This window comes from Notolabrus celidotus, chromosome 22 (assembly GCF_009762535.1).
Source record: "Notolabrus celidotus isolate fNotCel1 chromosome 22, fNotCel1.pri, whole genome shotgun sequence".
Lineage (NCBI taxonomy): Eukaryota > Metazoa > Chordata > Actinopteri > Labriformes > Labridae > Notolabrus > Notolabrus celidotus.
This window is the reverse complement of record NC_048293.1, coordinates 16,808,438-16,832,981: the sequence shown is the minus strand read 5'-3', so window position 1 is coordinate 16,832,981 and position 24,544 is coordinate 16,808,438. Positions and strand designations below refer to the sequence as shown.

The window sequence follows — 24,544 nt, the reverse complement described above, 5'->3', positions numbered from 1 at the left end:
GAGAATAGCTTCAATTTTCTTTGTTTCTGACTAAAATGTACCTTTGATATTTCATCTTTATTGTAAACTATGTGTTAAACTGATTGCTTTTAAAACACAATCACATTTTTCTTCCACAGGGTGATGTTTTTTCAGACAAATTGAAATTCATGTGAGTTTGTGAGTTATAGATAGCAAATACTGCCTGACAACAAACCACAAATGAGCTGCTGTATAAGCTGCCTCTTATAGAAAACTCTATACTGAATGATGCTTTGTTTACCACACAACACGTAGCTCCGCCCCCTTTTTCCTCCTACACATAAGAGAGAAGCAACAGGAATTCCTCTACAGGCTCCTGGCTTCTGATTGGTCGGATTGGGTTCCAGAGCCAATCTGTTGCTATGAGACACTGACTCTGTGCTGCCAGCTCGTTGTCTGTTGTCATGGAAACATGAGGCAGGTTTGAGGCCTCACAGGAGGAGCTCGCCTGGAGATCGAGCATGTGTGGAGCCTAATGATGAAGGCTCTGTGATCTGTGATATCATTAATGTACACACTGAATAATTTGCTGTCTGGGTGTCTGCAGCTGTTTTTGTTCCACGATGGTTCCCTATAAATGAGCTACAAAAGAAGAACATGCTGATTCCACTTTTAGGGACTTAAATTATGTAACACCTTGTGTTTTTCAAACCATTTTAAGTCTTTGCCAAACCAAATCAAGTATTTATAATGTAAATGTCTGTGCACATGGAGCTCTGCTGCTTTGAGACTCAGATGAATAGAGAAAAATAAAACTGTCAACAAAACTGAAGAAGAAACATTCAACCAAAGACACACTGTCTGTTTTAAAGATAGATTAAAGCTATTTTTTTAAATTGTATTTCTCAGTTTGTTTTTGGTATTATAATAATACATATTTTTTTTAAGTTATATTTTTGTGCTTTTTGCCTGTATTGACAGGATAGCTGAAGGGAGACAGGAAACGGGGGGAGTAGAGAGAGGGGGAAGACATGCAGCAAATGTTCGACTGGCAGGGAGTCAAACCGGCGACCTCTGTGTCGAGCACTATAGCCTCAATACGTGGAGCGCTTAGACCGCTAGGCCACCACCGCCCCGATAATCATAATGATAACAATAATACATTTTATTTATCTATCTATTTTTATTTATTTTAATATATATTTGTTTATTTTATTTATTGTTATTTATTGTTATTTTTTTCCTTTTCCACTTAATTATCTTTTAAGTAGTAACCTATTTATTTTGTTGTAGTTTCACTGTTATTATTATTTTTTTTTTTATTTATCTTTTATTTTAAATGATTATCATTTATTATTATTGGTTGCTTTTTCATTTCATTCTCTTATTGTGTTTCTTATATAAGAAACATCACTTGCTTTAATTGTTTACATTGATATTTTATATGTAATGTGTAAAAATTCAAATAAACAGATCTTTGAAAAAAAAAAAAAGGTGGATTAAAGCTCCTGTGAGTACTTTTTTATGTGGTTATGAAACAGACTGAATTAATACTGATGTCTCTTTATGAACAAGAGAAGCAAACAAGACCAACAGGAACAAAACTAACACTGTCTTTATTGTTGTTACTAATGTTTGAAATCACTGCCGAAGATGAGACAATTTACAGCATCCCTGCTAATACAGTCTTTTTCACATTTTCCATGGCAATGTGATTCATTTTACAGCTAATTGAAGTCTGGATAAGATTGTTTTTATCAGAAAAACATAACTTACACAAGCACAAGACAAAATTATCAAACAAAGAGGTACTGTTTTGCCCACAAGGGGAGCTAAAATCAACACAAAGCAAAAGTTCCTCACAGGAGCTTAAATGGAAATGGTTACTGTAGCTGCATTCCAAGCCCCTGTTCCTTGTCACTTAACTCCACTGTGCTGCAGGGACCTTTTCAAGATATCTGTTGACAATGATGCGAACAGCCTCTGACAGCAATAAGGCTGGATTTGCCCATCTTCGTTGCATCAAGAATAGCCGAGTGGGCCTGTTACATCACCCGCCGACCCACACACACTCAAACACACACACGCACACACACACACACACCTACACACACTGACTCGTGCACAGACCCACTCGTTCACTCCAGTTTTGGTGACTTGTCTGTTCTTGAGTCATACTTCATTTTGTTTGTGAATCCAATCACATATAATCACTTATTATGCCTCTATTATGACAAAAAAATACATCAGAAGGTGAAATCATATTTTTAAGAGTTGTATTAAATATGTATGCAGAAAAGAATTAGAAGATGAAGTTTGGATGAATGCAATGTTTTTCTGACTGTTGGAAACCTCACTGTGTTTGTGACTTGTTCCTAAATGATTATAAGAGGAGAGGATGGTCTTTGCTCTACGTTAAAGCATGTTCATCTATTTCATGGCACTGGCAGTTTCTCAATGTTCTTCATTGTGCAAGTTTCCTGGAAGAAAAAGTCATAGTTTCACTGTGTGGGTACAGTAGGTGTATATTTTCAATGATGCTATTTTCAGTTTGCGGGCTGAATCACAGCAGCACAATGAAAAATCTACTTGTTATGTCACCAAGTCCACGCACATGAGTGAAAAACTTCACAGCAGGAAGCAGTTATTACTTTGAAGAGCAGCTCTATAAAAAGAACTGAATTAGTATGAGCAAGACCGAGAGAAACTGTAGTGTGAGAGCTGTTTCTGTGTGCTGCAGCTGCTGCGACCATTGCTACCTCTGCCACCTGCAATTTGCTGCAGCAATTTCCGAAGGCCTTCAGCAAAACCTATAAGTGACACTGTCACAACTGCTTCATCTGTTTAAGACTGGGCTAGCATCCTTATCTATAAAACATTGTTAAAATTATGCACCATGGAGAATTACATGGAATCATTTTTACTTTAACTACGATAGAGAACTGTTGGTTTTATTGTATTGTAGTATTAATGTTGAAAAATATATAAATAAATAAGATAATGGATGAACTTGGAGAAACTGTGAAGTGGTCTGGATGAGCTTGGGAAAATAAGATTAGAATAGGCTGTGATGTACAAGGTGTACTTTTTACCACAGAAGTAAATCAGGTGCTGGACTTTTAGGGGAAGCTTTGCAGTTTAAAATCAAGATAGTGTAATGACTGTGTTAAATTAATGCTGCAGCCGATTTTATTTGGAAAGGTATTTTGATAACATCATTTTAAAATCACACAGCTATCTACCTTGAAGTGAGTCACCAGGTACGGTAGTGTGATAATAAATTTAGCTCACAGATTAATCAAATCCTTTTTTGCACCAGAGGATGAGTCTTTTGTCTCTTGGAGAAGTAATAAATGCAGAGCCATGATATTTTCAAATTACACATTTGATTTTTCTGTCTGCTTCGGCTCCATGAATAAAAGTAATTTACCTGGGATTCAGGATTTTTCCAACAGATCAGATAACATCGAAATAATTTAAATCAACCCAATTTTTCTGCCGATTTTACTTATAAAATCAAGCCTGATACCAGATATGGAGCAGATCGTATCTCGTAGGTAACCTCACAGAGCTTACAGCGCCAAGAGAGGAATGTGTTCGGTTTTCCCAAAGTGGGAAACCAGAGCTGAGCCCAAAGCTGCACTCAGCATGTTTGAACAGCAGTGAAGTAGGTCACTTGTGGTCTGGGTGAGAGTATGTTATGCTGTCTTAGGAGAGTGCAAATGGACCAGGCGGGACCCAAACTGGTGCACCGTTGAAGCTCAGAAAAGCATCCCAACATGAGTGAGATTAAATATGAGTCATCTGTTTACTGGAGCTCAGTCTGTCTAACAAAGAGAAGAAAGTTAGTCACCATGTCAGTTTGTTTAGTTCCACAGTGCTGTGATTCAAGTCACAACATGAAGACTGCAAATGTGCAAAAAGAAATCAAATCTATACTTGGGTATTAAACATATTTACAGGCAGTTTACATAATTTGAATCTGAGGGACATTCCCTGGTATTGTACAGCACAATAGCAAACCAGCTAACCTGACATTTTACATTATCTTCCAACTATGTGTCACCATGCAACATAACATCCATCATAACCACTTTATGAAAGCTAAATACACAAAGCAGGGTAACTTTTTTGCAGCAGAGCTCGTTTCCATGATAGTCAACTGTGTAAGGAAAGATCTCCACCCACTGAGGAGCAGAGTGAATCAGAAAAACTTCCACTCCAACAAGAAGGTGAAGATAACACTTAAATCACTCTTCATGGATTTGTTTTTTCATGTAATACATATTTTGAAATTATGTAAACTTTCAAGCTAGGTTTGAGAGGTACTTTTTGCATTTGAATCATCAAGTATTACAAGCCATCATCATCATCATCATCATCATCATCATCATCATCATCATCATCATCATCATCATCATCATCATTATAGGGATTTAAGACAGGTATACACCCTAGTGCTGTACAGTGTATCCCTCACACAGGAGCCTACTCAAAGGTTTGTAGTCCTGCTGCATGTATACACTCCAAAGATGGAGCAAAGGGAACATGAGGTGACCATGGAGAAGAGAGTTATCTTATCATACACACAACTCTCATGATAACAGTGATGCAATAAAAAGCAGTGACAACATCTTTTATGCCACAAAATATAATCACTTAAAACACCATTTTTGTTTCTTATGTGTATGATTTAAAGAAAAAATAAACATGATCCATTGTGAAAGCAAACAAGAAAACAGAACATACATTATATTTGAAAACAAGTGTTTGTAGCTGTGTATTTAATGCTTATTCACAGCTGGCAAATTCTATTTTGATGTCTCTACGAATAAATCCGCATACTGTACATACTAATGTAAGGTTTAATCTGAGATTTATGACAAAAATATCATAGAAAAAAGATGTACCATATGTCTGAGTGAAGAACCTGCCCAGTTTCCTGACCTCACCTTAGGTCATCCATTTGAGAACACAAGCTGCATGTTGACAGTGTGGGTTTAAGTGAGGACATATCATCAGGGGGAGCAGGCATGATGAGAGGGACAGTAAAAGAAGGACGGAGCAGATGGTCTTGCACATAAGGACAACAGTGCAGCATACAGCTATATTGGCTGGTTAAATTATTACTAAATGAGTCTCATGGCCTTCCTGAACCTGCAGCAGGAACAGTCAGAGAGTTTCATTTTTATGATGCTGCCAGTACAGATACCAGACTGATGGCATCATGAGTCAGCCATATGACTGTTATGATAAACACATGGAATACGCATAAGAGTCATGTCTGTCACGCTGTAACTATCTGTTTTTCAAGTACTAAGGGACAGGAGTTGTCAGCATTGTTTTTCTCACTTTACTATGTGAACATTTTAGGGTAATAAGTAATAAAAAGCCTACAAGGGTCATGGTAGGCTGTAGCAGGCTCTATGTGGTGTAGTGAACAGAATGTTGCGCGATACAAATGCTCACAGATTTAATGCATGCAGTTGCATAGTATATCTGAGGCTGGCATTAGTTGTACAGATGTTTGGTCTCATAATCACTGACTGTATGAGTATGTACACTGTGCCTCAATCTCATACCATTCTGTGATGTGAAGCCAAACTATCTCCTTGACGGGCGCTGACATACTGTATTACACTAGAGGAACCAAGATGTTCACTAAGTGGTCTGGCAGGTGGAGCCGTAGAACTGATATCACACACTTTCAACCAATCAAAGCACAACTTACTGATTAAAAGTCAGAGATCACTAAGATTGGTCAAGTCCACAACAGAACAGATTCTGATATAGGTTTAAAAGAGACACTAATGGCCCTGCAAAGTCTAAGACCACTGTGTCAGTTTTTGTGACTTGCTGATACATCAGCGTGATAAGATCTATAAAGGAGGGGAAGGGCTTTATGATCTATACTACAGCAAGTCACCAGGGGGAGCTCTATATATTCTGGCTTCACTTGGGGTAGCTGTTATTCAGTCTATCATGGCTATCCAATCAATTTTGACACATTTTACCCAAACTTTCAACCTCCTTGAGTGAAAGTCAGGGGACACTCTAAGTCAAATGTGTTCATCCTCTGTGCACACTGAATGACTGACGTTATTTTCCCTGGAGATGATTAAATAACAGCCTGTGATTATAAAAAACAAGACCCATCAATAAACTAAAGGGTGTAGATGAAATTTATGGCCATGTTTCTGTAGGAGCAGCTCCTCTGCACCAGGCTCTCCTGTCATGTTTCCTGTCCACATGGTGAGGGTTGATGCCCAGACATCTGTTCCTTCGGACCGACACAGAAAACACTGGCACAGACCGACCTTATCCCTGCTAAAGCTCTACACATATCACCAATGAACCCAATATTACTTCATTAAAACATTTCATCTTCAAAGACCACAAGTGTTTCTAAAAACTATGTGTGAAAAGGAGTATCACAGATTAAACAGCATGACAGAATACGAAGAAGTCTAGACTTTATTGGGCACTTTGTGCATCAAACTCTTTACAAAACATCAATTAACAACACATTAATAATTCCCTTGACATTTCATGTTAGAATAACTTTTTATAAAATGAAAAAAAAAAAACATTATATTAATAAGAATAAAAGGAATTATGATATATATGGTAAAAAAAAGAAGCATTGACCCACATCCATTCTCTTAATAAATATATACACAATAAGTACTGAGATACAAAAGAAGGGATCACATAGATCCTTTTTGTCAGCAGGTATGTACAACAATATGTTTTTTATCAGCTTATATATTTTACACTCAGGTTTATGGCATTTTAAGGGACTTTTTCCTGAATCAGTTCGAAACTAAATATCACATTGCACTTCCAGAGCAACCAGTGTGAGCTGCAGAAGCTATTCATTGACCTATTTCATTGACATCCAGAAAACTACTCTACAGTGAGGGGGAGCTGTGTTTTTAGCATTACTACCAATATATTTATTAGCTTTTTAATACTTACAAAATGGCCCTTATTTTAACTGATGTAAGGAGAAACTTGAGCCAGTACATTTACAAAAGCAATGTATCCTATGCAAAAAAAATACAACATTTACAATATTCTGACTAACTGTATGAAGGTTTAAGAAAGTTTCACACACACTAAATACTGCCATGTTGTTTGATATTAATACACTGAAGCACTGGAGCTCCATCAACAATAAGCTGACTTCAGTTTGTGCACTTAATACCCAACTTTACAAATCGTACTCATCAGTGCTATGGCTTCATGAAGGGAAAGACGAGCCCGTTCTCCTTATAGAGTTACAACAAATGAGAAACACTGCTGCTTGCAAAGCTTGAGGTATAGCAGCACTGCAAACACTCTGCACACAAATGTAGGCACTAATATTTGAGGCACAAGGAGGTTTTAAAATGAATCAAATTGTAAAACCTGAATATCTTTATCAGCATGAATGATTATTTAAGAGCTATGGCTGTTTAAATTTCTCTTGTGGGATTTTTGTGTTGTATCACATTTGACATTCAAAAGGCACAAAGACAACATGATTTAAGTTTCACTGCACAGCTAGACGTGTAAACCACCACTCCTGACGGATCCCTTTTATATTCTTCCATCTCTCTGCTTCGTGTGATGTCACATCCTCCTGACCAATCAGATTTCAGTGAGGGTGAGTTTGTACATGCCACCCTGGTCCTCCATGGTTATCTGGAAGGTGTCTTCGTTGGAGTAGTGTTTGATGATGTTGTCATCCATGTGGACAAGAATCCTGTTGAAGACAATATGTGTGTTAGAGAGCTGACATTTTACCCACAATTCTATATCCTGACTTATTTGGACATCTTAATAAATGCAAAGAGGACACAAAAGTCCTTTAGCGATGTCACACATTTTTTTCACGTTGTTATTTTTTACTTTGACATCAGAACACTGATATTTGAGGATACACTCTGTTTCACTTCCCTTAAAAATAAATGTCAGCTGTAGCTCAACCTAGCATTTAAACATGGCAAAACAGCTTACATAGCTCTGTCCTGAGGCATATTTGAGCAGAGCAAGGCTAGCGTTTTCATAGACTGTAGTTTAAGTGATGTCACCTATTGATTTCTGAAGAAGTGGTGCAAAGCCAAATGGAGGTCACTGTGCTGGAAATGCTGACTCAACCTAACTTCTGTCAACCTTGAAACAGGCGAAGAGGCGGAGTTGAGGCAGGCCTTAAGCTTCCTGGCAAACAACTTCAACACGCACCTGACAGTCAACTAAGCCACTCCCCTAATTACACATATCAATGCATAACTCTTAATCTTATGCATCTTAATCTTTTTTGAACCAGGCTGTAAACATGTTTATTTCTGTCGTAAAATCAGCTTTTTAATCTGGATGTTAATTGACCTTCCTTGTCTTTCGGAGCCAGCCTCAAGTGGACACTTGAGGAACTGCATTTTATTTTTGCGCTTCTGCACTGGCTTCATTTTTCAGCTTCAGACGTTGTTGCTTGGTTTCCAATCTTTATGCTAAGCTAAATCATCACTCATTAATGTTTCCTTTTACTATCCAAAATAAATGAGGAAATTTCATTAGATTTTTCAAAACAGTCCTCTAAAGCTCCAGTGACGAACTTCCAGTTTGTGTCATTTTTGGCGCCAACTGTGGACAAAGCTGTACCTCATAGCATTTTGCTGATTTTGTCCTCCACACGCATTAATAAAGTTTTTAAATGTAAAAAAAGGAACCTGTTTCTTCAGCTTGCAATAAATTGTCTTATCTGACACCTACCCTCTGGCAGCTATTGCAGGCATTAAAACTACTACTTCATAAAAACAATCCATCTTCACACTAATCGTCTGTAGGTCATAAAGTAGCATCAGTGTTGATTTCAGTCTGTTCTCATTCAAGTTAAAAACTCCTCACAGAAGCTTTAATAGATGTATTGCACTAAAGCAAGATGTGCAAATTTAAAAACTTCAGTCATTTTACCATAAATCTACTAATCATGGTGGTGTCAATCAAACTTAAATGGTTTTCAGGTCATTATTTTCCTGATGTGAATCATAACACCAGGCAGTTTGCTAATGTTCCATTTACCAACTAAATATGAAGCACATGCTGACAAACAGGAACATTTAGTGTAGGTAGATGTCAGTTTTGTGGATTGTTACTGTGAGGGAGTGCTGTCCTACGAGGCCTTAAGTAGTGTAGGTGTGTGTTTCTGACTCATACTCACCCTTTCTTGCACTTCTTATAGACTTTTCCAACTTTATCCAAAGGTAATTCATACTTCTCCGCAATCTGGTTGAGAAAAACACAAGTCAGTTTTCAATTATTGGAAGAAATAAAACATCTTATCACACAAACACACAGTGAGTTATAGTGTATCTAATCTCTACACACACCTGGTTCACCTGTTATAGCTCATTAAATTGATTGTGCTCCGCAGTGACTGTGAATAACCCCTGTACTCTGTTTTTAAAACTCAGTGACCCCTTAGTATCCATTCTTCTTCTCCTACAAACACCTCAGCTTCCTCATTTTACAACATTTCTCTCAATCAGCCTGAGTGGCTGCTTCTTTTTTTTAACCTCCGTGTCCCTTTTTGACCCACCCTCACCCCTCCTCTTTCTCTCTCCCTCAAATCCACTTCTTCTTATTGTTATTCTGCTCGTTCTTATTCCCTGCTTTATTTCTGGGTTTACTGCCAAGACACACAACTATAATGTGCACAGCTGAGACTTCTATAAACCAACATAACGACCGCAATAAAATGAGGAGAACTTACAGCTTCCACCAGGCCTTTCAGCGTGGGATTCTTCAGCATGAGTGCATCAAACACCTCCTCTGTCTCCTTGCGCACGTACAGAAGGACTGTGTGGTTGAAAAATAACAAGAGGGCGTCAAAGCAAAGCACATGTTCATGAATAAGACTTAAAAAACAACCCAAAATCTGGCCTCAGAAAGAGGTTACTGGCAGGACTGTGGGGTGTATTTGCATCAAACTAATTTCTACCATTTGTTTGGTTTTAAGGTATTTTTGGTTTGATCTCCAGCCTGTCTTGATTTCAGAGTTGCTGAGCTCCATTAAATGCCATCTTACTTTCTCACATTTGTAGGTAAAGAGGCCATTTAAACATAAAACCACCCCCTACCATCCTCTGTGAAAAAGGTGGCACTAGGCCTAAACGGATCACACCTCGAGAGCACACACCTCGTATGTCAGGCATGCATGAACAGAAGGATGATCACACCTCTCATTCACAACACTTAAAATAGACCATTCTCTAAATAGACTTTCTCTGTTGTTTTCCAACCTGTTGTAGGAACTTGTGATATTTGCGGCCTCTGAATACAACGAATGCTCCTCCTGCTTTCAAGTAAGGCTCTATTTAAAAAAGTGGCTGCATGCAAAAGAAGTTCCACAACCCTGAGTGAGATTCAGAGAAAAGCAAAATGTAGTGAAACAGTGTGGTGAGTGTTTGGTGTCATAACCCTGCAGTATATGTAGGACTTGGTTTCGCCTCACTCATTGTGATGTGGACCTGCAGTGGATGACTGTTTGAGACGGATGTTATTTAATAAGAGGCAGCTCAACGCGTGATTGGCTGTCCTCTCTTTCAGTCAAGTGTCAGTGGGAGACCATCCAAAGCATCACTGGAAAATCATGTCAGCTGAGGAGCAAGGATTATATAACTGCACCTTAACCTGTAACCAACTCCAGTTGACCAAGGGTCATACTTTTAAGTGGATCATGCTTCATTTTAGATTTAAAGCAGATATTTAGATATTTTGTATATTTAGATTCTAATGAATCTGATGGTGTTGATTCTTTTTTGTTTCTGGCTTGCAACCTCTTGAAACACATGTCATCAAAGGTGACAGCCTTGTCATATGTTGTGTGCAGTTCAAGGACTGAACTTAGCTTTGGAAATTGTTGATTTAAGAGACTTTTAGAAGTCCAGGTAGCTAAAAATATCCACTATTTCACAAGATGGAAAAACAAAGATGATATCTGAAAAGAAATCCTGTCTCTGGTATAAAAGGAAAGTCTTGTGACTCCTGATTTTTCATGTACATCTGATGAGGTCCAGTTGCTTCTCTGCAGATAGTTTCCAGACTTAAACCCTGCAGGGAATATTGCCATCTTGATAAATCTGTCTTGGCTGTGTGAAGCTAAAGACTATATGCAGGTGAATTCATGCAAAATAAGTGACAAACAAGTCTTTTGGGGTCAAAGTAAAGCACAGGTATTTTATAACACTCTCCTTCCAGCTGTAACACATCTTACAGCTTTGATTCACACACTTCAGTGTCAAAATAAAGCCTGTTGAACATCTGAATGGGATGTAGGGTAAAGGGTACAGACTTGTTTGTGTGTGTGTGCACGAAGTAATCAGTGGTATTTTGTTGGGTCAGTCGAGGCCTTGGGCACGTGTGAGTGTTTTGAAAGGACTGGAATGATCACATGGCACAGGGTGTATATGTGTGGGTGCCAGTTGTCCACACAGGTCAATGAAACACACACGCACGCACACGCACACACACACACACACACACACACACACACACACACACACACACACACACACACACACACACACACACACACACACACACACACACACACACACACACACACACGAGCGCCCTCTTTAACATACTGATCCCCAACTGTTTAGCATGTTAAGAGTTGAAGCATTTCACTACATAACAACACACATGTTGTACCTTTCTTGGGTTCCTCCGCTCTGGCCATCTTGTTTGGGGGTGAGCCAAACTCTTCTTCGCTGAAGGGTAATCTCTTCATGCCAGAGCTGCAATGGAAAGACACACAAATCAAATCATGACTTACACGTCCTTAACAACCAGCTAACAGGTTATAAAACACTCCCGAACACACACATACAAACACACACATATATGTACATATAGCTCAAAGGCATTTCCTAGAAACAACATATGAATCCCTTTATGCCTTTAACTGGGAAGGAGCCAAAGGTTGTCTTAGTTCACAGCTTTGAAAGAGCCAGCATGGAAAAAGCAAGAGTGAAATCAGGGCTTCAGTGAACTCACCTGTCCTCTGCATCTTCTGTTGGGAAAGACTGCAAGAGAAACAAACAGAGAAATTAACTTTTATTGCAGCACAATGTCAAAACAACCAACAACACATACAACCAGAGAGCAAACATTGAGATAGATTGATTTACTGTATAGTCTGCCATCAAAGTGCAAAAGTTTTAAAGGGTTGACTTTGTGACTGCTGCAATTCTAACTCAAAGGAATCAGGTCAAATGAAAAGTCAACAACCAAGTCCAAGAGGTTTCTCATGTTGACCCATTTTTTATCTTTTTGATTGAGAAATAATCATGCAGACAGTTATTCATTTTAGCTCTGCTTTTCTGAATACCAGCTTCCACAACGCCCTCATTTCACACCAGACAGAGCAGTCTTATTTCTAATGCTGAACGCAAATAAAGAGGCGTTTCAAGTCCTGCGCTTGAGGTAAAGAGAAAAAAGTGAGTAAAAAGCTTCATACAATCAATATAAAAAACATGCATGTGTTTCCGCCAATTCAGTCTGTTTAATAATGATTGCGATAAATCAAACATACGCTCTTTGATGTTTTAATTCTGGGAAAGCCAACATTATTTGATCCTGTTGCCCTCCGACTGTATTGATTGGCATTGTTGCTGTAAATAGAAGTCTATTCTGAGAGGGAACCCAGAATTCCCAGAGTTTATCAGAAGCTGATAGCAGCTCAGCCAGGTTCAATGTCATCAAGAGCACCAAAAATAACCCCCTGTCTCTTCTTTAGACTCACTGGTCACAAAGCAAACTCAGTGAGAGCGAGATAAAGGGAGATAAGGTACTTTTTATAATCACTGTGACGGATCGTAATTTGACCAGAAGGGGGAGCTCAAAGTTCACCAATAGTCCAATTTCTGAATGGGTAGGTATTCCACGTGAGCTATAAATGAAGCAATTCATCGTTTCATTCACAGAGTACCAGAAATGTCTGAAAAATACATTTTGCAGGACAAATGTACGAACACAAACACCGCTGTAAGAGACATGTGACGTGTTCATACTAACAAGGGGAAGCTCAGAGTCCAGTCTTAGAGGAGAAAGCTGCTGATCAGCACTGATAAAAACCTGACTCACTGTAAGCATGCTTTAAAACACCAGCATCTACATATCGCATAACTGCACACCCTTCTATCTACAAAGCTACCTTTTAATGAATACAGACATATTAATGTTGGATCTTCTGAGCTCTTCTTGTTTGTTTGGAGTCACTGGCAGATTAATCATCCTGTGAGTAAGCAGTCTGAAATATAGCCACGGCTATGTGGGACTCCTATCAGGGCAGGATACTAGAACTGTGTGTTCCTGCCAACTAGTGAGCACGCAGGTCACCTCGACCCAGCTGGCTGATGAGTAGGTGGAAGCAGAAAAATAAAATTTCTTTATGGACAACTTAACGTGAGCTGGATTGAACTGGACTGGGGGTGTAAGGAGTTTCGTGTCATTGTTTGGCACCTACATGACGCTGGAAAGTAGAGAAGTGAATGTCAGGAATGAAAAGGACCGGCTGAGTCTCGAAGTCAGTCATCATTTTGAAGATGGTCACATCGTTTCGTTTCTGCAGGAGAGGCACTTTGACATCGACAACTGAAATGAAAAGACAAACCAGAGAGCAGCTCAATAAGAAAGAAGTCTTAAACTTTCAGGGCTTACACAAGCTTATACGGTTGCTACAGCAAACCTAGCAGAAATGTGTCTATTTACGCATTAAGTGAACACAGAGCAACATTAGTATTTCTTAAGAAGCGTGTTTGTAAGCACCTGGCATATGTCAGGATAAAATGTTTGTTTATTTTTAACTCTAGTTTGGTTTCCAGTGACCTTTGAGTGAAATATCTCATTGGCTGTTAAATGTTATATCATGCCCTCTAGCTAGCAGCTAACTGTGTGGTGCTGAGCAACTAGTTTAAAAAGGGTTAAGAATTTCTTTATTTCTTGTTCTCTTTCTTTCTTTAGCTGTAAACAGTTACTGTTATGGCTCAAACAAAGGTATAGTGGATTAGTGTGGTGGAGTTGAACCCAAATATTAAAGTTATGGGGCCAAAAAATAAGAAATAATGTGCCCTCACCTAGAAGCTTGAACAAACTAAGGGAGCAGCTAAGTCATGTGACTTTTTTATTTTATTATCTTGTTCATAACTAACAGAATCCTTTTTCACACTACAAAGATGAATTTATTTGTCTTTTAAAAAACTATAAGAGGAAAATTATGACAATAGAGATGATTTTAAACTATGGTATAAGTTATTGGGGTTAAGGAAGTGTTTGAGCTTTCAGTCAGTTAAGGAATTATTCTATTTCAAAGTGAAGTCATTGCTATTTCTTAAGGCTTATTCAATGGGTATTTTATGAATTGATTATAACATATTGAATGAGTGAATGTGTTTTTTCTAATGATGGAGGCCTATAATTTGAATCAAATTCAAACCTATCTCTTGGCATTTTACAGTGTTAGCAAGTGTCATGTTATTTCTAAAAAGTATTGATATAATTCTGTATCACACTGACCCTTTACATCCGAAAAAAACATTAAAATAGTCAGGGTTAGGTATGGATGGTGTAAAAAAAAAAAAAGACCCAAGCTTCTTGTCAGACCCTTCTTGTTCACATTAAAGTCACTTACAAGCCAGGCCGGGGTTCAGCTCAGCAACCTTCCCTTTCCTGCGAGACTGCTTCCTCTCCTCATCTCGGATCTTCCTCTCAGCCCCCTTGTCACAGAAGACTTTGATCTGGCAGTAGGCCCGGTGGATGGGCTTGTTGCTGCGGTTGTTGTAGCTATAGGTGTCAATCTGCAGGTTCAGAGGAAGACCCTTCACTCCCTTTTGAGAGGAGAAGTCTGTGCTCAGACAGTTGACTGAGATGAAGATCTGCAGAGAGAAAGAGGACAGGAAAATAAGACAAAAAAAAAAATCACCTGCACAAAGTAAACAAAATAACCATGTTTTTTTTTCTGTGAAGACAAAAGCAACTCATTCATACATTTAACTCTCAATGTCTACCAGTGATTCATGCAAATTCTCATATTTGCATCATTGTGAAACACTGACAGTCTCTCTCTGCTGCCTCTCAGGTCACTTGTCAGCTAATATTAAGTGTTCTGTGCTGCCCTCTTTTGGTCAACTCCAGAAATTACAGTTTCATATTTTTTTCTTATGCAAGGATGCTCCCTTTGTCTCCCGGCTGCTTATGTTGAAAACAGGTAATCATTGTGTCAACATTACACACTATCACAACCGTGTTATGAAACGCTTTAAAGAGGAGATTTGAGGTGTTAGCAGCAGGAATCACTGAGATTATTTATATTACTAAAAGGGTAAAATAAAATAAACTGTTTGAATGTATATTTGCATTCATATATTGAATTAATTCATTAAAAGCACCTGTAGAGTGTTTACTCATTGGTAAATACGCCAACAGGATGGGGTTTCTTTGTTGCAAAAACTCAATGTATGTATTTGGCTGCAATGACTGACTCTAGCATCCATACACCTTTAATCACAAAAAGTCCTTGAAATTAGATCATTTTATTATAAATATTTCAAATATATTTACACTGTTTATGTTTGTTTTGATAGATAAATAAATTTTTACCACCTTAAAGTTTTCTATAATACATAAAAGGGATTTAAAAATCTGCCAGGCATTGATCCTATCCTCGGGGGGGACAGATTCACATACAGACTCACACGAGAACACACATCTTTGACAGATTGATGATATCAGTCATCAGTAATAAGATGCTCAAACAATGTGGCAGGGCGGTGTTTCCAAAACACACACACACTGAAGTAATGAACACACACACAAGGATGAACATCCTCAGGCCTCAAGTCATGGGACAATTAGACCCAACATCCTGGTCTGCGTGACAGAGGTTTAGTCATGTGACTTTGTTTATGTTGAGTGCAGCCTACAGAGAACAAAATGCCGGGGACGAGCTACAGAGCCATGTCGTCTCTTTGTCTGTCTGTCTGTCTGTCAGCATGTCAGTTGTCCTCAGGACAGAAGCCCCTCCTTCCTGTCACCTTTTCTACCTGTTGGACAGGATTTTATTTCACAACCGTCCAATCCCATCATCCCACCCCCCTGAGAGTTTCCTCATTCCTGGGTTCTTTGTTGCGGCTGTCAGGTGCACAGAAATACTTTAACATGCAACATCACAATAGGGGTGACAGGCAGGTTTGACCAGTCATGGATGCATATGTAGAGCGGCATGTCTCTACGCAACAAGACTCAACACTCAGTGGGTGGCGACAGCGTCCTCCTTCTTCTATTTAAGCCGCAATTTTCTTTAACGACCGTTTAAGGGCAACAAAGTGGCTGATAATCCCTAACACGGGGATGTCAACGTGTGAAACCTTAATTCTGGAGTGACAGAAACCGGAAAGAAGAGAAAGAGCAGTCTGTTTTTCATTGTTGAGGTGAGAAGTTCAAGGTTCATGCTTGAAGACAAGGAAAGTATGTAACCTTGAAACACAAGAAAACCTGTGGGCACTTCTTATTCTCTTTGTGTGTGTGTCTTATTGTCTTACTTTGGCCTCCTCGTTGGTGTCCCAGGTGAAGGAGATGGCGTTATAGGAAATCTCCTCAATGTTGCTGATGGTGTTGAAGCTTTCCTTGTAGTCAGCTGTAACAACAGACAAGAGTCAGGTGCCAATTACAGCTGCAGAGCGAGACGCACAAGTAAACCAAACAGACATAGAGTCAGAATCAAATCGACACTCTAGCCAGGAGACTTTTATTTTTTTGAATGACACAGTGTGGTTTTAAGAGGGCTGTTGAATTAAACCCTAAATAAACCCAGCCTAACAGTCAAATCTAACCAACACACCTTTCCTGTGAGGTAGTGCTGAACTGCAGACACAGGAGGATTTATCAGTGGGCTCCATAGAAAATTAAACTGAGTGGTGTGTTGGAATTTAATGTATATTTGACTCTTTTCATTTCATTTCTCAACACTGCTGCATCCCTTTCTTGCCTTAAGTATCACTTTTATTAATGTAACTGAAAATAAATACAACATAAAGATTGCTTACCGATATCCAGACACCTCTGTTTCGCAGTGTGTTGTCTGGAGTGCCAGTACTTCCAGTGTTTCAGCTGATCGTCTCTGCACTTCTCCTCTCCGAAAACAACCATCACGACGCTCTGCACGAGAAAGAACATCCACAAAGACATCTCAATATGAGATACAGACATTAACCATGTCAATTATTTCAGTAAATGTAAGCTGTGTCTCGTCTCAGGTTCATTTCTGTTTCCTTCTCACCCTGACTTTAGTGATGGGCTGCTGCATGCCTTTATTGTCGGCCTCCCGGAGTGTGATTGGGTAGAACTGGCCCTTGTTGAGGTACGTCATCGTGCCATCCCCGGTCTTCTGACGCAGAGACTTGGATGCCTCAAGGGTGTACTCAAAATTATTCCTAAAACAGAGTGAAATAACAGGAAAATTAGATCAAGATCATTGCAAACACAGAATTGTGGTATCTTAAGTTTCCAAAAGTAGTATTGGGTGTACAGGCGTCTGCTTTGGAATCATCAGTTCTTGCCTGGATGAACCCTACTTTTAAAAACAGGCTTAGGGCTCAGGGTTGTCTTGTAGCAGCCCCAGTTATGCTGCTATACCCCTAGACTGCTGGGGACTTGATAGACCCGGTGACATCTCTTCCTATGTCTCTTTTTTTGGGCAATCATGTCCCTGCTTCCTTGTCATGTAGGTTTCTGTGGATACTTGTTGTTGATTTGCGTGACTCCAGCTGCTACAACTATTATAAACAGTCTCATTTAGATGATTATATTAAAGCCACTATGCTAATGAATACAAGTCATTTTTTCCGATTATAGCATTGCTACACTAAGGCTCTGTTAATGACATTTTTAATGCTGACTGTCTGTTTTGTTAAGTCACTTTGAATAATAGTTAAAAATGACCATCCAGACCAGATATATGCATTTTAAGTGTAATAGATTTACTTTTGTTGTGATTTGGAGCTATATAAATTAAGAAACTGAATGATGGATTGATGTTGTGAAACTGGATAATTGACCTGCAACTGCGTTTTAAACTTTTAAAGGGCATAATGCGGCACGCTCCATTTAGCGGCTGCGGCTAAATCTTCGCCCAAAATCAGTGTGTTGTCAGATAACACCGGTGTGCACAGGCTCTTGTCTTTCACACATCAGCGAGTCTGGTGTCTCCCCTGTGACTGCCATGAATGAGACCATTCTGTGGTGTTGTGTCAAAAACTGAATGGCAGTGGAAGCCGGGCGGTGGGTCGGCAGCGGTGCGACTTACCCCAGCACAGTGTCAAACGGAGGGTACTCCTCGGGCGTCATGGAGGCCATACGTAACTGGAGATCCCCTGGGAAGGAAAACACCTGCAGGACACAAAGGAAACAGATAAAGCCAAGACAGGACAACAGACTATTTCTACACTTCTCCAGAGCAGTTTTCTGTATTTTGTCATTGATTTTCCTCAAATTCTTTCATCTCTTTTCATGATTTGTGTAGATTTAATGTTTTCCTTAATCCCCATTTCTTTTATTCAGATTGCTTCCCTTATGTTTCCACCCCCCTCCTCACTCCCTCCTGTACCGGGGTTTTGTTGGGTTACTCTTTTCTGAGGTAAATCCCCTCCAGGTTAAATAGAGAAAGAGCAGAGAGAAAGGGCTTTGGCTATTGTAGGAGAAAAGTACAGCACTTTATTGTGTTGCTGAGACAATGGCATAATAACACACTGGCCGCTATTTTGGCATGTTCAAATAAAACCAGGGGAAGGCTGAGCCCACCGCTGGCTCCATGGGATCGGGTGAATATCCTATTGTCTGATGAGAGAGATCTGAGAGAGGAGAAGAGGAAAAAGAAGGAGGAAGGGGGGTGGATTGGCGGGAGAGTATTAGCGGGGTTTGAGAAAAGGGGGGATCGAAACACACACCTCCTGGGAACTGTCCTTGTAGCTCTCAGAGAAGGTGGAGTCGGGGGGCGTGCGGGACTGGGTGCTGGGGCTGTACTGGATGGTATTATGGGCGAGCTGGCGGTCGAAGACGCTCACGTGGTTGTCGGTTTCGGTGCAGTTGTTGGGAATGGTGACTGAGAAGCCATGGCTGGGCACCTCTGTCTTCACAGGTGGGTAGTTTGGCACGGCGGCGATAGAAACTGTGACAGTTGTGTCTGGAAGAGTAAATACACAATGTTGTGATCACATTTCTGATTTCAAGATGCTCAAGTCTGTTTGTGTTACTGACTGCTGACAAACCTGGTGAGGGGAACTGGTTCCTCTTGTCCTGGGCAAGGTGAAGGATGTTGAAAGGCCCCTTTAGGACCTGGATCCTGCTCTCCATATTGGCCTCCTGGAGGGGAGTGAGTGAGTGTCCAGCCTGGATCTGGTGTCTGAAACAGCAGGCACAATTTTCCATTGATTTTTGGAGCCATTATGACAATCACAGTTCTCACCTGAAGCATCTTCAATGTCTCACATCTCCTCTCATATTATTTACATATTTGTGTTACTTGTGTGTCTTGAGATTTGTCAATTAAATTACGTATGCAGCATTTGAAAACCTTGAGTTTTAACTTGAACTCAGGACCATATAGCAATTTGGACTTCAGCTAAAATCAAGGTACTATACCTCATAGTAGGAACAACTTCTTCTAATTTTCACATTTCAAAAGATTTGAAGAAAGAGCTCCATTCCCGTCATGCTCTGATTCCCCTCTGCTGTGCTTTTTATTTCATTAAGGGGGGTTGTATTAGGCGAGTCGCTGTCTCTTACCTTTTGTTGGGATCCACATCACAGACCAGGGCTTCTGGCTTGCTCTGGGCTATTGTTCTCTTATCCCTGGGCACCTGTATGTGAGGGTAAACACAGCCGCTTAGCGTCTGACCACATCACATCCAACAACGCGGGTCATCCTGCTGTCTATACGAGCGATGGGATCAGTTACATGCCATACACTCTGCCTCACAGATGTTACTTAATGGTCTGATCTCAGTGAATGGAAAGGCTGCATAGGTAAAGATTGTAAGGATTTGGTAACTCGTCCCCTTACATACACTTCTAGGTCTTTGATTTACGACATAAGAGCTCAGAAAGAAGAAGATATTTTTTCATGCATGGAAACACAAGTAATGTCAAAGTTGTTCTCATACCTTGTAGTAGTCATAGAGCAGGCCGAGAGCTGCAGCGCTGTCCTCGTCTCCATTGATGCTCATCATGGCCTTGGTGGCGGCTGTCAGTGGGTTCTCCAGGAATGATTTCCAGGCTTCATCCTCTGTGGTGAAGGAGCGACGTTGGCCGCCATAACCTGGCTCGTTCTGGAGAACCAGGACCGCACGCTTACTGTAAAAAGATAGACTTGTTTATTCATACTGAAAATAAAAGGTGTTGATGCAGGTTTTAATGGAAAAATCTGCTTTTGTGATGCAATTCAATACTTTTTACCTCATGATACTTCAAAAATTAAGCAAAAAGTGAATTTTTTAGTCCAAGTGAGCTGTGTGGATACTGCTAATAAGCGTAAGAGCAGATGATTGGTTTATTATTGCCCCAGATTGATTTTCCTCTCTGACTTCATTCCCAAATCTCAGCGTTGTTCAAAACAGACAAACAGGTTATAAGAGCCAGAGATCAACCGCATAGATGTTCTTTATCTGCGGGACCTGTTGTTCAAGCTTTTCAATGATTGTGCAACAAATCTCAGCCATCGAACCACCAAGGCGTCTCGACAGAAAGATGCTCTACAGGCTCGTCCAGACAGACGACTCCAGTACGGTGCTTTCTCATTGGCTGAGAAGGTGACCGCAAGTGACGTGTTTCACCCGGCTGCATTCCTGCATGTATACAGGTACTGTTTTTGTGTGACAGCATGATTGTGGAAAATAAGTTTCCTTACACGGTTGACGGCTATTCTACTCTTCTTCCTCCTCTGCTTTGCAAACAGGCGTAACTTGGACCAATAAGAATAGATCAAGATGCTTGTGATGGCCTGAAATGTTAACTCGAGATCTAAATTTGAATAAGCTCAGTTTCAACATGTTGCAAGATACAGAACATTTCAACACTAACCTTGTCTATTTACAGAAAATTTTAATATTTGCTCAGCTTATATTTACTCAGAAGTGTTAAGCCTAAAGACCGGAGCAAAGGAAAGTTGTTGTCAATAAAGTTTCACCTAGATTGTCAGTTTTCCTTCTATAAAATTTTGGAAACTTCACACCAACGTGTTCACATCCTTCCACTAAATCTTTAGGCTCTTTGTTTTCTGCAGACAACAAAGTAATTACCATAAAGTGTTAACGCTCTGGTTCAGTTTCCACTTCCAGTATCTACAACAAATGCACCTTTTTTCCTCTGAATGGTCAAAGCTAAGTGATAATTAGTAATCCTATATCTAATTGTGCTATTCATAAAGGGCAACCTGATAAGATCCATTATAAACTGGGAATAAAAATCCAAGGAAAGGAAGCCCATGAGTTAAAAAAGTTTGTTTTGTTTGTCAGACTGAGGGAAAATGCTTTATAGTTGAGAGATAAATTCAGTAATGCACAGACATGTCATTTTTCATATACATGAGAATTAAAAAACAACTTTTCCTGTCTAAACTTCCAGAAAAACATACAGATGATCTTGTATTTTTGACACTGATTATTTGAGAGGTAAAGAGTAAAAATACAACCTCATATAGCCCTGTGCTTGCTTACATTGTCTATGTAAGTAGTCGAGCCAACGCCTAACAGGTGTACAATTTCACTCCCTTAAAATGTCTCCATGCTGTTGCTCTCAAAAACATACAGAATATAAGCCAAATATTAAACATGAAAAATAAAGGCTTTCTGAAATTTTCGGAGGAGTTGCTCCTGAAGTTAAGTCGTACATTAGCTCTGAAACACCATCACCACAGAGCGTTTTTATTAGCTGTCAGCTCCCGGCAGAGCTCCATGTTTATTCCTGAACAAACAACATTAAGATTGTCCACAGAACTGTTGGAGCTTAGAGCAAAATCAAACACTAAACCGCCCCGGCGCTATCACGGGACCGTTTTTATTCTAACAGGCGCCTGCAGCTCGCACGACAGGTGGAGAGGGATCCACCTGTACGGGCTTGAACATGACAGGTGAAACGAGCGGAGTTACAGCCATGGGAAACTATGACAGAGATGTAATCGCGTCTCCTGCTTGGCAGCCCTACTTAAACCAACCTTTCTTTGAGAAAGACACAGCAGAATAATCCTAAAATGCTACAAATAACACAACAGACTTTAAAAATGCATGCGGCAGCTGCAGGTCAGATGAGAACCACAGTTTGACCTCTGTTTTGAAAATCTACATGAAGCTTTTACGCATGAAAAAAAGTACAAAAACAGAGTAAAAACCTCAACATCTATTAAAAGTCAGTATTTCAGGCTTTAAGTCAACCTGTCCCATGTGCAGGGTAGAAGTGGAGAGTCAGGACAACTTACTTGTCATGCTCCTGTGACATTTCCGTCGGTCGAACTGGACTTTCTAGTTGGTACTGAAAATCCGATCCGTCTTCTTTACCGTGGTAAACTCCGCCGCTAACGCTGGATGAGGGCCGCGGCGACAAACAAGGTGTCCCCTACTGAGAGAACGGGTTTTGTCGGCTTTTCTCGCTTTTTTGGGGCAATGCTAAGAAATTGAGGCCGGTTTTACATGTGACAGGGCCGCGGATTGGATTACAGGTGGATGGGAGGGCGGGGTCTCGCTGTCAATTATACCTTCCAGGGCTGTGATTGGCTTACCTGGCGTCCTACCTGGAGCTGCAGAGGGACTCAGGGTGAGTCAGTGGAAGAACTGGGTTTCACATCTGAGATTTTATCATGTAGAGATATTAAGTGGGTGAAATAAAGTATGTAAAAATCATACCAATAAAATACATAAAAAGGTGCAACTATGAGTTAAAACAAAAAAGAGGTGAAACAAAAGAAAGGGTTGATAAAATAAAAACAAGAATGCATGCATTTATTTTCAAACAGTGTGGAGAGGGTGATTTTAAAGCAGTAGAGACTTGTTTGGACATGATCCCTGCAGCATTTATTATACTTATGTTTATAGACTTTTTTATTTGCCACTGCCTTCCTTTCTTAGCTCATTTTAACTCACTTTAAATAAAAATTTTAATGTAATTTTTAATATATTTCTAATTGTCCTTTTCTTCTCTGTTTTATTATATTTGTCATTTTAATTATGTTATTTTATGCCTGTCTGAATGTTTCCAATGCTTTTAATGTTTTAATGTAAAGCACATTGAGTTTCCCCATGTATGAAATGCACTATACAAATAAAGCTGCCTTGCCTTGCCTTATAAAAGCAGACTTTATGTTCATTAAATTGTATGTGTGATGACACATGCATGCCTAATGTTGTCCTCAAAGATATAACATGACGGTATTTAAATATTAGGCTTAATTAATGGCAAACTGACGTTTCAAAATAAAAGAAAATTGCTTTTAATTGATTGTGGCTGTTTAAAAACAAGGTAGGTATTATCATGTAGAATGGATTTACTTGATGTTGTAATTCCTTAAGTGTGCAGTGGAAATTTTAAAATCCTTTTTCACCCATTAAAAAAAATGGTTTGATATAACCATTGGATTTCCTTCAAAATTTTTAAAAGCTGATAAAAGGCTCCAGGGGTCTGAACAAAACAGTTTAAGTGAACATCTTTGAAAATTACAAGATGAAATGGTATAACCTAAATGTACTGGTATATTGTGCAAGAAAGAATATATTGCTTCACTGGGCTCCAACGCTCACTGGGTGGTATGAGATAACAATGAAATACGTCCTGTTACCATACCTCCTGAATCATCTGCAATGATCCAAATCAGCAGATTTCATATAATGTGGACACCATTTGTTGATTATCTAAATCTAAATGTGTCTACCAGTTTATCTAGATGATTGCTTTGATGCATTCTGTTCTAAATGACTCAAAATAATGTGCTAATTTTGATAATTAGATATTTTTTTCTTTCAGTTTTCTGTTCATGCTGAGCTGTGTGGTGTTTTTTTTTTTTAAATGCTGTTTTTCTCTCTAATTCATTTAACAGAAAATCAAATAAGAACATATTAAAAGTAAAATCACAAGAAAGATTTAAATCTGTGGATGACATAGGTGATACTGAATGGCTTTAAACAGTTAATGTAAGAATCAGTATCAAGTGTTTTGGAGAAATGCATCGCAACATATAATATTCAGCAGCGTTAAAGCTCCTGTGAGGAGTTTTTAACTGAGTGTGAAACAGGCTGAAATTGATATTGATGTCTTTTTATGACCTGAAGAAGCAAACAAGACTAGTGACAAGAACAGTGACTATTTCTATATGGTTATTTTTAATGTCTGAAACCACTGGCAGGGGGTAGGCGTCAGACTATGTGGATAAATACAAGCTGCTGATACAGATGTTAAAAGATTGTAGGACGACATTTTTTGTGTCAAGGAACTCTAATTTCACATGTACAGGATGAAACCAGGAAAGACTGTTTTGTCAAAAGGGGGCCCCAAAATT

The 24,544-nt window shown here is 39.4% G+C and overlaps 1 protein-coding gene across 1 annotated transcript; it reads right to left on the bottom strand.

Annotated features, from left to right (window-relative positions):
- Positions 1 to 6,417: 6,417 nt before the first annotated feature.
- grhl1 (grainyhead-like transcription factor 1) lies at positions 6,418 to 22,697 on the bottom strand. The gene is made up of 16 exons (XM_034675868.1): positions 22,475 to 22,697; positions 20,166 to 20,355; positions 19,789 to 19,862; positions 19,272 to 19,405; positions 18,951 to 19,186; positions 18,311 to 18,393; positions 17,285 to 17,438; positions 17,052 to 17,163; positions 16,548 to 16,642; positions 14,639 to 14,882; positions 13,475 to 13,602; positions 12,004 to 12,032; positions 11,659 to 11,744; positions 9,716 to 9,801; positions 9,164 to 9,228; positions 6,418 to 7,708 (listed from the first exon to the last, which is right to left on the bottom strand). Exons 1-16 carry the CDS (start codon positions 22,492 to 22,494, stop codon positions 7,594 to 7,596), a joined length of 1,851 nt encoding a protein of 616 aa, XP_034531759.1. The 5' UTR covers positions 22,495 to 22,697; the 3' UTR covers positions 6,418 to 7,593.
- Between the last annotated feature and the right edge of the window lie 1,847 nt (positions 22,698 to 24,544).

Excerpts from the sequence above, each read along its gene's own strand:
- grhl1 (XM_034675868.1), bottom strand. The coding sequence starts at position 22,494 with ATGTCACAGGAGCATGACAA. Across the intron at positions 20,356-22,474 it reads ATGTCACAGGAGCATGACAA|TAAGCGTGCGGTCCTGGTTC; the intron begins GTAAGTTGTCCT and ends ATCTTTTTACAG. Across the intron at positions 17,164-17,284 it reads AGCCCATCACTAAAGTCAGG|AGCGTCGTGATGGTTGTTTT; the intron begins GTGAGAAGGAAA and ends TTTCTCGTGCAG.